This window comes from Indicator indicator, chromosome 7, assembly GCF_027791375.1.
Source record: "Indicator indicator isolate 239-I01 chromosome 7, UM_Iind_1.1, whole genome shotgun sequence".
NCBI classification, from domain to species: Eukaryota; Metazoa; Chordata; class Aves; order Piciformes; family Indicatoridae; genus Indicator; species Indicator indicator.
The window spans coordinates 7,122,650-7,135,858 of NC_072016.1; the positions used below are offsets into that span (position 1 = coordinate 7,122,650).

The 13,209-nt window shown below is 40.2% G+C and overlaps 1 protein-coding gene across 2 annotated transcripts in view; it reads right to left on the bottom strand.

The window, feature by feature from the left end:
* VTI1A (vesicle transport through interaction with t-SNAREs 1A) overlaps positions 1 to 13,051 on the bottom strand; it is a 219,939-nt gene extending 206,888 nt beyond the window's left edge. For both annotated transcript variants that reach the window (XM_054382098.1, XM_054382097.1), the window contains exons 1-2: positions 12,958 to 13,051; positions 4,999 to 5,057 (exon numbers count right to left, since the gene is read on the bottom strand). In XM_054382098.1, coding sequence (XP_054238073.1) covers positions 4,999 to 5,057; positions 12,958 to 13,051 — 153 coding nt within the window. The remainder of the gene's footprint in view (positions 1 to 4,998; positions 5,058 to 12,957) is intronic.
* Positions 13,052 to 13,209: the final 158 nt, after the last annotated feature.

Here is a 13,209-nt window from a genome sequence, read left to right on the forward strand (position 1 = left end):
ATAACTTTCTGCAAACGAGCATAACCTACCTCCACCTAGCTGTATGATTTTGGACACCCTTAGCTGGAAAGGGTGTTTTATTTTATATTTACACACACATACATATATGTACACAGACATGCATATGTGTATGTACCTCTGTTGTGTCTATATATACATACAGTGTATATAAACCTGAAGTAATTGCCTAAATCTACATCCTGTGTCTGTATAGAGATCTATGAAATGGCTGAATTTCAGGCTTTAATGACAACACTATTCAAAAACTTGTATATAGTCAAGTGCATTAATTAAAAGGTCAAAGAGAGAGCATATCTTTCAAAAGATTCTTGTATTCATTCTTGTCATATAGAATACTAAGGGGTCTGAAAGGCAAGAACATGGCACAGAGGTGCAGAAAATCAAAAGAAGTTATAAACCAGGGCTGAGCTGCCTGCTAATTAACTGCCCACTGGGTCATGAAGCTTCCTCTACATGGTGCTGTTTGGGAATTCTGTTTTGCACAGCTGAAGAATCCCTTACCTGCCTTTTAAAATCTTTCCAACTTAAAAAGGATAAAAGAATACCTTTCCTTGGTTGCTGTAGGCACCTGAAACAATATTTACTCACCTCCTACTGATCTCAGCTGAGCACTATGGCACTGGAATAGAAATACCTTTCAATTAGGGTCCCAAGCTACTGGTTAGAGGTCTTCACAAGGGACAGCTAGAGTTTATTCCTCTGTAATCGCTTGCTTACACTTTGAAATTTCACCCTCACAGGAAAAGCATCTGAATTTAATCAATGGAATTGCCACATACTCTAAAGTCATTCCACCTCATCTATTCTGATTACACAAAATTATATTCAATAATAAATTGTAAAGCAGACTTTAATTAAATAGTCAGTAATGAAATGAAACACAAAAGCAATTTCTAATTCTACTCAGTTCTTTGGCTCAGGCTTAACTTTCCAAAGGGGTATTTTAAATTAAACTGATAGCTGGAATTAATGGCTTCTTTCTTATCAATTTCATCTCAATATATTTGATCTCAAAAGTTCTATAAACATAGGAACCAATCCTCTCATACATATATATAATCATATGTGCCAAATTGGGATATCTTAAGTCTCAATTCTTATCTATCATATAAAAACGAAACCATCTGTCAAGTGAATGCAGAATTTCACAGTCCATGAAATCCAAACTGTTCATTCTGAAGAGTCAGTATTAGGAACTATAAGGTCCAGGGAACAATGATGAAGCATGAATACTTAGGCTGACCAACATTTAAAAATCTTTCTTTTTCCATCACAAGATTAAATGGGTACATTTTGTGGCTGAGCTGATAAATTTCCATGCAAAGTCATGCAGAAAATAGTGGTCCAAGCAGGTAGGAACCTAAATGCAACCTAATTTCATGCATCTCCCCTTTCAGGCTTCCAGTTATTGCTCATAAAATCCTATTTTTCATACACAAGCAAAAGCAGTGATAAATTCTACTTAAAACTGAACCTGGCACGTAAACCTTTCTTCAGAAAACCTAGAAGATCAAACTTCTGTTACTGCTTATGTTCAAACCTGCCACCACTGTGGTAAAGCTGAGCATTTTGGCAGCTAACTTGCCCAAATTCATTAACCAGGCACCACTGCTGACGCTCCTTAAGGGTTTAATCTAACAATACTCAGTACACTTCCAACACAGAATACAGCATAAAGCAGAGCAGCCACTGTTACTTCAATTCAAAAATTCAAGGTAAGATAGTACTGCTAATGCTGTCCCCTGACACACTAAAATAAGTCTTTCCCTCCTTGAGGAACTTTTCCATGTGAAATTCTTCTGGACAGTTGCTAGCATTTTGTGAATTTTCACTTTTATTCTGATTTTTAAAGCCCAGGAATTAAAATAGAGATCTGTACTTAAAAAAAAAAAAAAAAAAAAAAAAAAGGCAACAAGCAAACAAAAAGAAAACACAAAAACACTACACCAAGAGAAAGTGTCTAAGCAAGAACCACTTAGCATTTACACCACTCAATATACTGCATTATCAAAAAGTGTCTAGATAAAATAACCCAGCATTTACACTTCAGCAATTTTGTGACATGTCCTTCAACATACATGAGGCAAACAACACACCAAGAGTGTTTCTTCTTAAAAGTAGAATTTCACTCAAAAATGCCAATTTCAGCTCTTGTAGCTCACGCTAAATGTTATACTCAAAGAATTTTCCTGTTATCACAACATTAACCCTTCTTAAAAACCTGGTAAATGTAACATTCAGATACTCCACATGGGATGCAGAATGCCAGGACTTCTGTCCAGAGGGCTCTTAGCCAGCAGCTCTGGCTTGAAAAGGCAGCCTGGGAGCCTGAAAGTTTTGGTGACTGTTCTGCACATTGATTGACTCAGTTACACCAATGCTTTTACCCCAACAAAGCAGACAATGTTTTAAAACAATGGTTAGTCAAGGTAAATGAAATATCCCTACAATAATATTTATAAGATTTAACAGTGTAATTTCCTAGCCAAGTAGGAAATAAAACAGTATCAGCTAATACCAGCTTTTACTGCTCAGGACAATGAAACAAATTTGATACCATGAAAACTATCAGTAGCAAGGGATTAGGTTTATTTTGATTTTTCTACTGTAGCCTTTCATTTAAAAGAGGACCTTTTTAATCAGGTTTGTTATTAGGAGGTTTGTTCAAATTGATTTCTAAGCCCAAGCCTTGACATTAATCACAAACATGTGAAGTAATTGTTTAAAGTCAGTAATTGAGTTAAGCACCTGTCAAGCAGCATTAGCAACAAGATTCAAAACAAAAGTGTGAAAGAAAAGCCAGCACCTTAAATGAAAACCATCCTTATGATAAATGTACAGATAGAGGATTTACTTCTCATAGTAAATACAAAGTTAGAGAAAAGTAATCAGCCACTAACACAATTTCTGCTCCTTCCAGCCTCATTTTGGGTGGAAAACCAGATTTGAATGCTTTTTCATCAGACCACCCACGCTATAATCTCCCTGGGCCACTATGCTACTTTGCCACGACAAGTTGTAGCAAAAAGAAGGCAAAAAACATTTCTAGATTTTTACTTTCTTTCAGCTGTTTGAATGTGAAAGTGCCCAGAAGGCCTACATATATCTTCAGGACAGCCTTCTGAGATGGGACAGTAATTTTACCATGTTTTTCACTGAGAACACCACATTAGACAGGTCGGGTATCCTGCCATCCTCACAGGCAAAACCTTCAGGGAGTCATCCCAAAATCCTGGATGTTGTTCCAATGCTCTGGTCTACAAAACTAATTCAGTTCTTAAACCAAAGCACCTGGTCTTTTATACCTATACCAGTTAGAAAAAGTGAATTTCAATATTACTCTTTAGTTAGTAACCAAATAACTGATTCAAGTTGTTCAACTATAAGAACTTTCAGGATAGGAGGACTCATTTCCTTTCCCTGTCCTAAAACTCAGATTATGATTCTGACACTAGATAAACCAAACTCATTTGCAAGCAATAAAGAAAAGCAACTTGAGGCAAGGAACTATTGGTCATGTGGGAAAAAGTCACTATCAGCTGTCACCAACACCTTTGTGCAGTTACTCCTGTAAAATCACAGAAACATTCGGGTTGGAAAAGACCCTCAGGATCACCAAGTCCAACTGAGAACCCTACTCTACAAGGTTCATCCCTAAACCATATCCTCAAGCACCACATCCAAACAACCTTTAAACACATCCAAGGTTGGCAACTCAACTACCTCCCTGGGCAGTACATTCCAATGCCTGACCACTCTTGCTGTGAATTTTTTTTTCCTAATGTCCAGTCTAACCCTACCCAGTCATAGCTTGAGGCCATTCCCTCTTGTTCTATCACTAATTACCTGTGAGAAGAGACCAGCACCAACCTCTCCACAACCTCCTTTCAGGCAGTTGTAGAGAGCAATGAGGCCTCCCTTCAGCCTCCTCTTTTCCAAACTAACCATCCCCAGCTCCTTCAGTCACTCTTCATCAGATTTATTCTCCAGGCCCTTCCCCAGCTTTCTTGCCCTCCTCTGCACTGGCTCCAGCACCTCCATATCTCTCCTGTATTGAGGTGCCCAAAACTGAACACAGTTCTCAAGGTGTAGGCTCACCAGAGCTGAGGAGAAGGGGACAATCACCTCCCTACTGCTGCTGGACACAGCATTTCTAATCCAAGCCAGGATGCCATTGGCCTTCTTGGCCATCTGGGCACACTGCTTGCTCATATTCCGTTGCTTGTTGATTAGAACCCCCAGGTGCCTGTCTGCCAGACAGCTTTCCAGCCACACTTCCCCAAGCCTGTAGTGTTGCTTGGGGTTGTTGTGACCCAAGTGCAGGACCCAAGAGTCGGTCCAACAACTCCATATCTATCAAACTTTACTTTCATTTTCTATCCAGGCCATGGACATGACAGGCTATAATGAGAACAAAATGGAAATTAAAAAATAATAAAGCCAAAGCTTTCTTCTGTCAGTGTGGACCACTAACTAATGCTTGGTTTACATATATACTCTTCTCAGATCAGTTCCCCACACCACCATCACCCCCTTGATCTCAAATAAATACCTTTATGCCTCACTTGCTAAAAGTGAATAAAAGATCTACTCCTCTATGAGACAATCAGACAGATTAAATTAGATGCATGTGTCTCACAAGAACAAAACAAACAGACCAGGTGTGTAAATATTTAATTAAACTCCTAAATTAAAAGATCTAATCCACAACTCAAAGCCTCTAGCAGGCTTACCAGCAATAATAACAAACATAACTTACAGCAGTAACACAAACCTTAAATCACTTAACACAAGATTACAAATATATACACTTGAGTATTTCATATCCTCAAATAACAGCTATTTAAAAAAAAATTCATTTTCTAATATAGTGCTTTTAAGTATTTTTAGAGCATCGTGTGTATAAGATGTTACCACTAACGATCCTATTATTTTCCCTAGGAATTTCTAGTTAACATATGAAAAGCCAGAACGTACCAGCTCCCTTGCTTCTTCGAGCTGTTTCTCAACATTTGCAACCATCTGCTTCTTCTCATCTGAAACAGAATTGTGAAAATACCAATACAATTACACTCTTGCCATGAAAGAAAAATAAAGAGTTTCAGAAGCCTCTATAGATCAGTTAAAGCTGGCTCAAGGAATTTATTGTGTGACATCATCATGCACTGAAAAAAAAAAAAACAAAAAAAAGAGACTGGAAATTCCTTGAAGTCTTCTGCTTTGTTATGCAGTATGTGCTAGTTAGGAAAGTACTTGAAGCTGCTCCAGGTGTAGGAGTTGTGCCTCAGCAGGCTCTTACTGGGTGTGTACAAATGCATGAGGTGGCACATACTTACACCCAATTGAAAAAAATAAGTTCTGCTTGAAGAACAAAGGCTTATCCTATTTATTTGCAAAATATGAGATGCACAAAACAGAGCATCCCCCTTATAATGAATCCAGGTGCTGAAGAAAAATGAGTTTTCCATTCTGCTGTGCCTATACTGGTCCAGAACTGTTTCTTTTGCTTCAACAGAAACAAAATGAAATGTCATGGGAACTACAAGAGAACCACTGTCCTCTAACATCAATAAAAATGTAAATTTGGAATAAAAGATGAAATTTTGAAAAAAACCCAACAAATTAGTTATAAGCTGTATGTAGTGATTATCATACACTAGGTTCCCCAGTAAGTCTACACCCCAGCCACAGAAAGCTTGTCAGACTTTTCATCTGCCTCAGGCAGAGAATCCAATATGAACTGAGATTTAGTGTCACACCTACCAAATATTCCAACTGCTTGACCACTTGGTTTCTTACAGCATGAAAGGAGGATTTTTCTGGGAATATTCTGTCACTGGATAACAAAAACTCCCCACGTTAATTACCAGGGGCATTCAGGGGCTTCAAATGCTGTCATTTGCACTGTCTTTTGCACTGCCCTGTGCCCCTCTCATGGCTACATCTTCCACCCTTCAGACAGTAAATCCACGCATTGTCTCCATGAAGTTAGCAACAAAACTCTGAACATACAACCCTTTAGACCACTCCTTGTAGCCAAGAGTATCATGAGACATCTGTGCTAGTGGTCCACTTGATAAAAAGTGAATGACATAAAAGTATCTCCATTCATTGCTCCTCAGAAATCACGATGGATAAGCTGGCACAAGAGTTTTGATTTGTGTATCTTCAGACTTTATGGGTTTCTTTATCAGCCTGAATTCCTTTGCTTGTTCCACATGATTGCTTTGTATCCCAGAGCTGACATGATGACAACTATCTGATGATCTCCTTAAATCCTCTCAATGCCACGAGCCACTGAAGTGCCATAGGCAGGAATCAGGAGATGCTGAGCTAGCAAACTAAACCAGAAGCACCTAAAGCAAAACATGCCCTTAAAGCAACCTTCCTTAAAAGCAATTTCAGAAAGGACTACATTGCTGGTGAAGCACCCCCTGCTTAAGCAAGTTGTGTTTCAGCTGAGTCCTCCCACTACTGTTCCACAGTATCCTGCATCACATTTGCATGAGCCTATCCATCTATCTTCTCATTTACCTAAGATAATTTACACTCTCATTTAAGGACCCATGAACATCATGATCTGTCTTCTTCAGTTACATACATTGGAACTCTGCCCAGAGAGCAGGTCAGGTTCAGATCATCTTTCTACCTTTAATATAATAAAGAGATCTTTACAAATAACTGGCCATCTTCTGAGGATACACCATCCTGCACATGATTCACAAGAATTAATCATATGCACTGGGTTACCAAGAAGCTGTTATAGTACTTAGAACACGCAGGTAATTAATTCACAGTACAAAACCAGAGACTATAGTCTAAGGTCCTTCACTATGAGAAAACTGCTTTCAGGGAAGCCCAAGTTCTCCAGAATGTCTTACAGCCAACTGAAAAGGCAACAAAGACTCCTTCTGAGATTGGACTTGATACACAAGTAGTCCAGTGCTGACGAGATTCACCTAAAACTGAGACTCTCAGGCTCTGACTCTGACATATCCTGTATGAACAAATCAAGGTGTTTCTGGGTGACAGCAGAAAGAACTCAACAACAGTATGTCTGGCAAAACACAGCTAGAATAAAATCTTAAATTACTCTGTAGGCCTCTGAGTACAGGGAACTTTGCCAGAGACACAAGTGAGAAGGAGGCACTTTAATTGCCTCCATCCCCAAATTAAAAGTCAGAGCTCACCTCTAAGTTCTCCCAGAGTTTCCCTTCATAGCCTTGAAAGAGGCCCAGAAGTCCATCAAGTAATTCTTTCTAAAAAAGCTAAACCATGGAAAACCAGCATCTTTCTTACAAACCTGGAACTCACACTGCCACATCTGGTGGATGCTACTACAGCAGAAGATGCAGCAGATGCTCATTTCTGTGTGCGCTTGCAGTTCTCTGCTAATCATGTCTTTCTCTCATTCCCCACAAGGCACCCAAGTCAGAAAATGTAATGGTTAGTGACATGGCTAAACTCAAAAGAAAAGAGAATTTACTGCTTGTGTGCATGCACATTTCGATTCCCCTACCCAGCATCCTAAAACACCTCTGTTCTTTGCTCCCTTTGGAAGCAGGGAAGGTGGCGATGGATGAAAGAAAAAACAGTGTAAAACGTAAAACACATAATAACATTTTATTGAAGCTGAAATAAAATTCAAGAAACACAGCAGCAGAAAATAAATGTACTATAGCAAGTCCAGATTGTCCTGAGTTTTACTGGTTTACATACCCATATACATTAAGTAACATGACATTTAGGAAAATCAGGTTGGGGCTGGGGAGATGATATTTCATGAAGTACAAATTATGTGTACTTGGGATTACAAGAACTAAACAGCACTCCACTGACCTGCAAGATCTTACCTATCCACAGAGATAATAAAATACACACCTTTGCTAGGGAAAGTACACAAGAAGACCTGGCTGAAACTACTCCTGTAAAACTGGAGAGGTATTCAAATGATCTTCAATGATTAATTTATCTCCAACAGAACTCCAGAGTTGCATTTTGACATCATCTCAGATTCGTCAGTATATAATCACCCAGCTGATGACCACAGCAAGTGATGGGAGCAAGGCCTGCTGACAACAGCCTTTGTTGTTCCTTTAAACTGTGTGAGCAGGCACAGGGTAACATCCCAGCACTGCAGCTTTGGAGCAATACCTTCACAGATTTCCAGGAAGGCAGCTGAACTCGCTGCAACTGCTGCTCCTCTAGGGCACACAATGCCATGCAGACCCAAAGCAAGAAGGGGTGGCAGGATCCAGCAGGGTCACTTCAGTAAGGCGAAGCACGTACACCAAAGTATCAACCATTTGTTTCCATTCTCCTCTCTTCCTTTAGCTGCATCCATGTAAAATCCTGGTGGGAGTATGCTGCCTGGAGCCGCTTGCCTGCAGGACTGCCAATATCTCTAGGCCGGTTGTTGATATCAACAAAAGCAGCATGACATTTTACAACACCGTCAATCAGAAAGCCCTTGCTGGAATGTTTTTCAAACAATTTACTTCCAGTTTTAATGCCACGGTTAAGCTAAGGAAACATTTCACAGTTAGAATCCCCAGAGAAAGGAGGACACAATATCCACAGGATGACTTGCTCAGAGACTGCAGAAGAGGAGAGAGTGAGTTACTCAGAGAAGCTTGCCACTAATCTTGCAGATCAGGACAAACAAGTTACAATCCAATTATTCATTGTATTACTTCACTATGTCTTGATTGTTCCCAACCTGTTTACTTGATCATTTCCTTAAGTACATTCCATCATATGAAATAATGAAAAAGGGGGGGGGGGAGGGTTCCTTAATACAGAATTGGTAATATCCTTCCAGAAAAAACAAAATATAATGCTTCATCAAATCTATCCAAAGTTAGAACAGAATTTTTGTCTCAGCATTGCCAGATAAAATGTCCCAAAGAAAATGTCGCATGTAGCCTGTATGATTTAACTAGTCAAATTGACAAAGTATGGATAAAGACAGGGAAAAAAGTGCTGGGGTTTTTTTAACCCTTTAGGTAAGGACTGAAAACAAAGAAATCCATTCTGCGTTTTTCATACCAGGTTGTATCTCTTTTTTTTTTTTTTTTACACAAGCTTTTACTGTGTTTTCTTCCGTTCTTTCAGCTTTGTCCTTGCATTAGTCACTCATTTGTCCCCCAAAATACAGCACTTACAGAAAGGTAGAAATTAGCAGACAAGCTAATAACACAGCACTAGTTGTATCTCACAACCAACAAAGAGATTAAAAAGTCTGGACTAAGACCAAGCAGTCTCAGTGCTTGTGGAATTGCTTGTTTTTATTAGTAGATGCTGAGGAAGAGATCAAATAGCAAAGGGTTTAGTTCATAGACATCATACAGATTTTGCTGTGCTGGCCAGGGTGGTTTATATGTTCACCACTGCCAGAAGTTACTGTCCAACAGAAGAGACAAATGGAATAATATAGATGTGACTGTCTCTTTGGATTATAAAACTGGGTTCAAGAGACATAATGAGCCAGACCTGAAATAGAAACTGTAAACTCCAGTACAGGGGTACAGTAGAAAATTAAAGGTGAGACTTTCTTCAGCTAAATCTATTAGAGACTGAAATAGAGTGCTGTGATTTTCCAGCAGAAATTGCTGGTATCAGGTATCAAGAACAAGAGCACTCAAGTCTAAAACCATCACAACCCAGAAGTTATTGTGTTGGGAAAAGAATAAAGTATCATCATTTGTGCTGATAAAACTCTCTTTCAGATCAAGCAATCAACATTTATATAAATTTCTGGACAAATTGCAAGACAGATGTTTCCCTGAAACACCAAAGAACATTAATAAAACACATCAGGCAATGATTTGTTTTTTCAAAGATCTGCAGCATCATAGAACATCTATTTAAAGGCCACTTCTCTATTTAGAAAATTTTCTTTAATTCTCCAGATGGTATTTTCCTCAACAGAAGACATTTCTCCCCAAGACATTTCTCCCCAAACATTCTATAGTCCCTGCTGCTTATTGTTTCTGTAGTATCAGAGTGCCTTTGTTACATTTCTTGCTGAACTGCTTATGCATTTCTGACAACAGAATTGTTTGTTGAGCCATCATCCTCCCGAAACACAAGACAGCACCATAGCAAATGCGGGAATGTTGCAAAAATAATTAACCAGTGTTTCTCCAATTCAACTGCATGCGAAGCTTACAGGAGGTCCATCTTTGGCAGCAGAAGGAAACAAACCCGTCACTAGACTTCAGGAGATCTCTGTATTATGCAGAAGTAGTGTTAGGTCCTTATACCTTTCATCCTGCCTCTTCCAGCGTGGAGGAAGAAGGTCATCAGCAATCTCTCTCAAATCAGTGCTGCTGAAAACTGCCACCTCACGTTCATCTCTCCTCACATCCCCCTCCCACCTCATAATTCTCTTTTTGAGGCTTTCCCAGCCATTTCCACAAGAACTGGTGATGAAGAAGAAAAGATCTTGCAAATATTCCTATTAAGAAACAAGGGGAAAATGTGTATTTAAAATAATTCTGATTAAAGTGTTCAGCATATTCAGAGCCACTTTTTTTTTTTTCCCCAGGTGGTCAAATGCCTCTATTAGCTATGACTGCAAAATGTTTTGAAGTCATAATGAATATTTTGCTAATGAAAGACAGAACAGCTCTGAAAACTGAAGCAATGCAGTCACTCATAAAGGTACAGTGCAAGAAGTAGCTATAGGGCAAGCCAAACCAAACCACATACAATCAGATTCAAATCCTCACATGGAAAAGCCATATCTTAAAAAAAAAAAAATTAACACCTGTCTTATCTCAAGGTCATTTACCCAGTACCACTCTACTGTTTCTGAAGGGAACATGCATTCTTTCTTCTCTGAGAGGACAGCCAATTCTAAAAAAACACTCTTCTCATGGCCACATAAAAGAGTCATGATTTCAAAGCCTGCTGCTTCTAGGGTATGTCGCCGTTTAAGACAATACTCTTCACAGATCTCATATTTAAGCTCCAAAGTCTTCATAAGTGAACAATGGAAACTGATTCAATAAGAAGATTCCACTACTACTGAGCAGAATATTCTTTCTACTATTGATCAGACACCAATTACTTTCAAAATGTGTATGATTAAGAAATTACATCTCTATTCCTTCTCCACAAATCACTGTAGCACTACTAATTCTCAGAAGAGGAGTCAATAGTGTATTTATGTCTGTTTCTATAAGAGGTCCTTAAATTTGCTCTGTTTAAAAGTGAACATTCCTTTGTGAAACAGTAGGAAATACTGCCTTGATTAAATACTTTAGGTTTGTGAGGGATTCACTGCATCCTTACAGTAAATTGGTTCCAGCAGCCGTTTACGGGTTAAATATCATCTCTGAGCAGGCTAAATTATACCAGTTCTAAATTTCAATCACAGGAACTCTTTGGGTTTCTCCCTTCTTCCTTTTGTAAGGCTCCATTACAAAACAGAAGAAGCCTTTTGCCTCATAAGCACCTGCAGATTGTAACTTTTTGTTAAACTCAACAGCAAAATAGCTCTGTTAAGCCAATGAAAAGGCACAGTTGCCTGTACTTTAATCATGCCTATGACTTTAATCATTGAACCCAAATTTATCAGAACACATTCTAACTTGCTAAGATTGGAATTGGACATGACCTTCCAGAATCAGACAGGCTTTTCCTCAAAAATCCACGTTTATGCATGTCAGACTTTGTTTTGGACTTCTGAATTTAACATTGGTTTAGGTGGCCACCCATCTCAAATCCTTTTTAGAGTCCCTACTTCATCACTTAATGATGCATTTCCCTGCTCTAAAAGTAGGATGTTATTCTTTGGTCCTGAATGGATAATACCTTTTCCTAACATAAACATACACCATTAGTGTGTGTTTATTCCCTCTCTGGATGATACCCACTCCTACAGTTTAAGCTTTGGAGATGCACATAGGAAGCACAGGCAGAAAAGTATAGTGACCTGGAAACAGAAGAGGCATTAAGTTAAGCTAGAGAGACAGACCAGAAATTCACCAGTTTCAGCTCTATCTGGTACTAGGGCACTAATTTATTATGCACTAGGCAATTCAGCCAGACTGGTTAAAGGGATGATCGTGTTCAGCTTTCTACTCAGAGATTATTGTCTCTACTGCAAGAATACATCATGAATCAGATCCAGGAACGCTGCAGGCAACTCACAAACACATTAAAGCAAATGAACAGTGATTTGTTTCAATCTTTCCTACATGTGAGTCACCACAGTCAATTATCCAAATCAAATGTTTTAAGAGTAAGCATGAAGAAAATACAAATTTGGATTAAATCATGCAGAAATTCTGTCTATGTTACATAAAAAAGATTTGTTTTGCATTACTGATGCCGTGGCACAATCACAATAACAAGCATTCAGCAGCAACACTGGTACAGCAAACACTGATCCTGCTTTGGCAGGCAGGTTGGACCTCTTGAGGTCCCTTCCAACCTCCAATGTACTGTGATACTGTAAACACCCACCCAGCTCTGAGCCCTGCTCTTGCTCAGCCTTTCAGTTTCACTGCCGTAACTTTGCGTGGTTCCACAGCAACGCAGCAGGGAAGGGCTGACCCTTACAGCTGTCCAACCAACAATACTCTGTCAGGTTATTCATAACACATTTCATGAGAGAACTCGCTGCTCGAACACAGGACAGGGAAATGAATCCTGACTCTGCTGTAGCAAGAAAACACATTCCGGTGGCGGGACACAGAGGCACCACGCTGAAAACGCACTAACACCTCCCCAAGCACTTGTTGCCGGGAAGCCGGAGGCTCCGGGAGTTGGAGAGGTTCTTACAGAGGAGCAGCACGGGCCTGCGGTGCGGAGCGAGAGCCGTGAAGTCGGAGAGCTGCGCAGGTGGGAGCCCAGCGCCCCGGGCGACTACGGCCTCTCCGAGCAGCCAGACGAGTCGCCCCCCCGCCGCAGGAGCCCGCCGCTCACCTCCTACCAGCTTAGGCACCTTCCCGATCCTGCCCGTGATCTCGGCTGTCAGCACCGCGAAGTCCTGCTCGTAGCTCTCGAAATCGGAGGACATGGCAGCGGTGCTGGGGAGGCCGCAGCCCCACTACGCTCCGCGGAGATACCGCGCTCAGCTGGGATGGGAGCGCTCAGCCGCTCCGCACCGAGACGCTTCCGCGTTCTGCTACCCGCAAAGGCGTCCCCCGGCCTCCGGGAGCCGCTCCACAGGTTCCG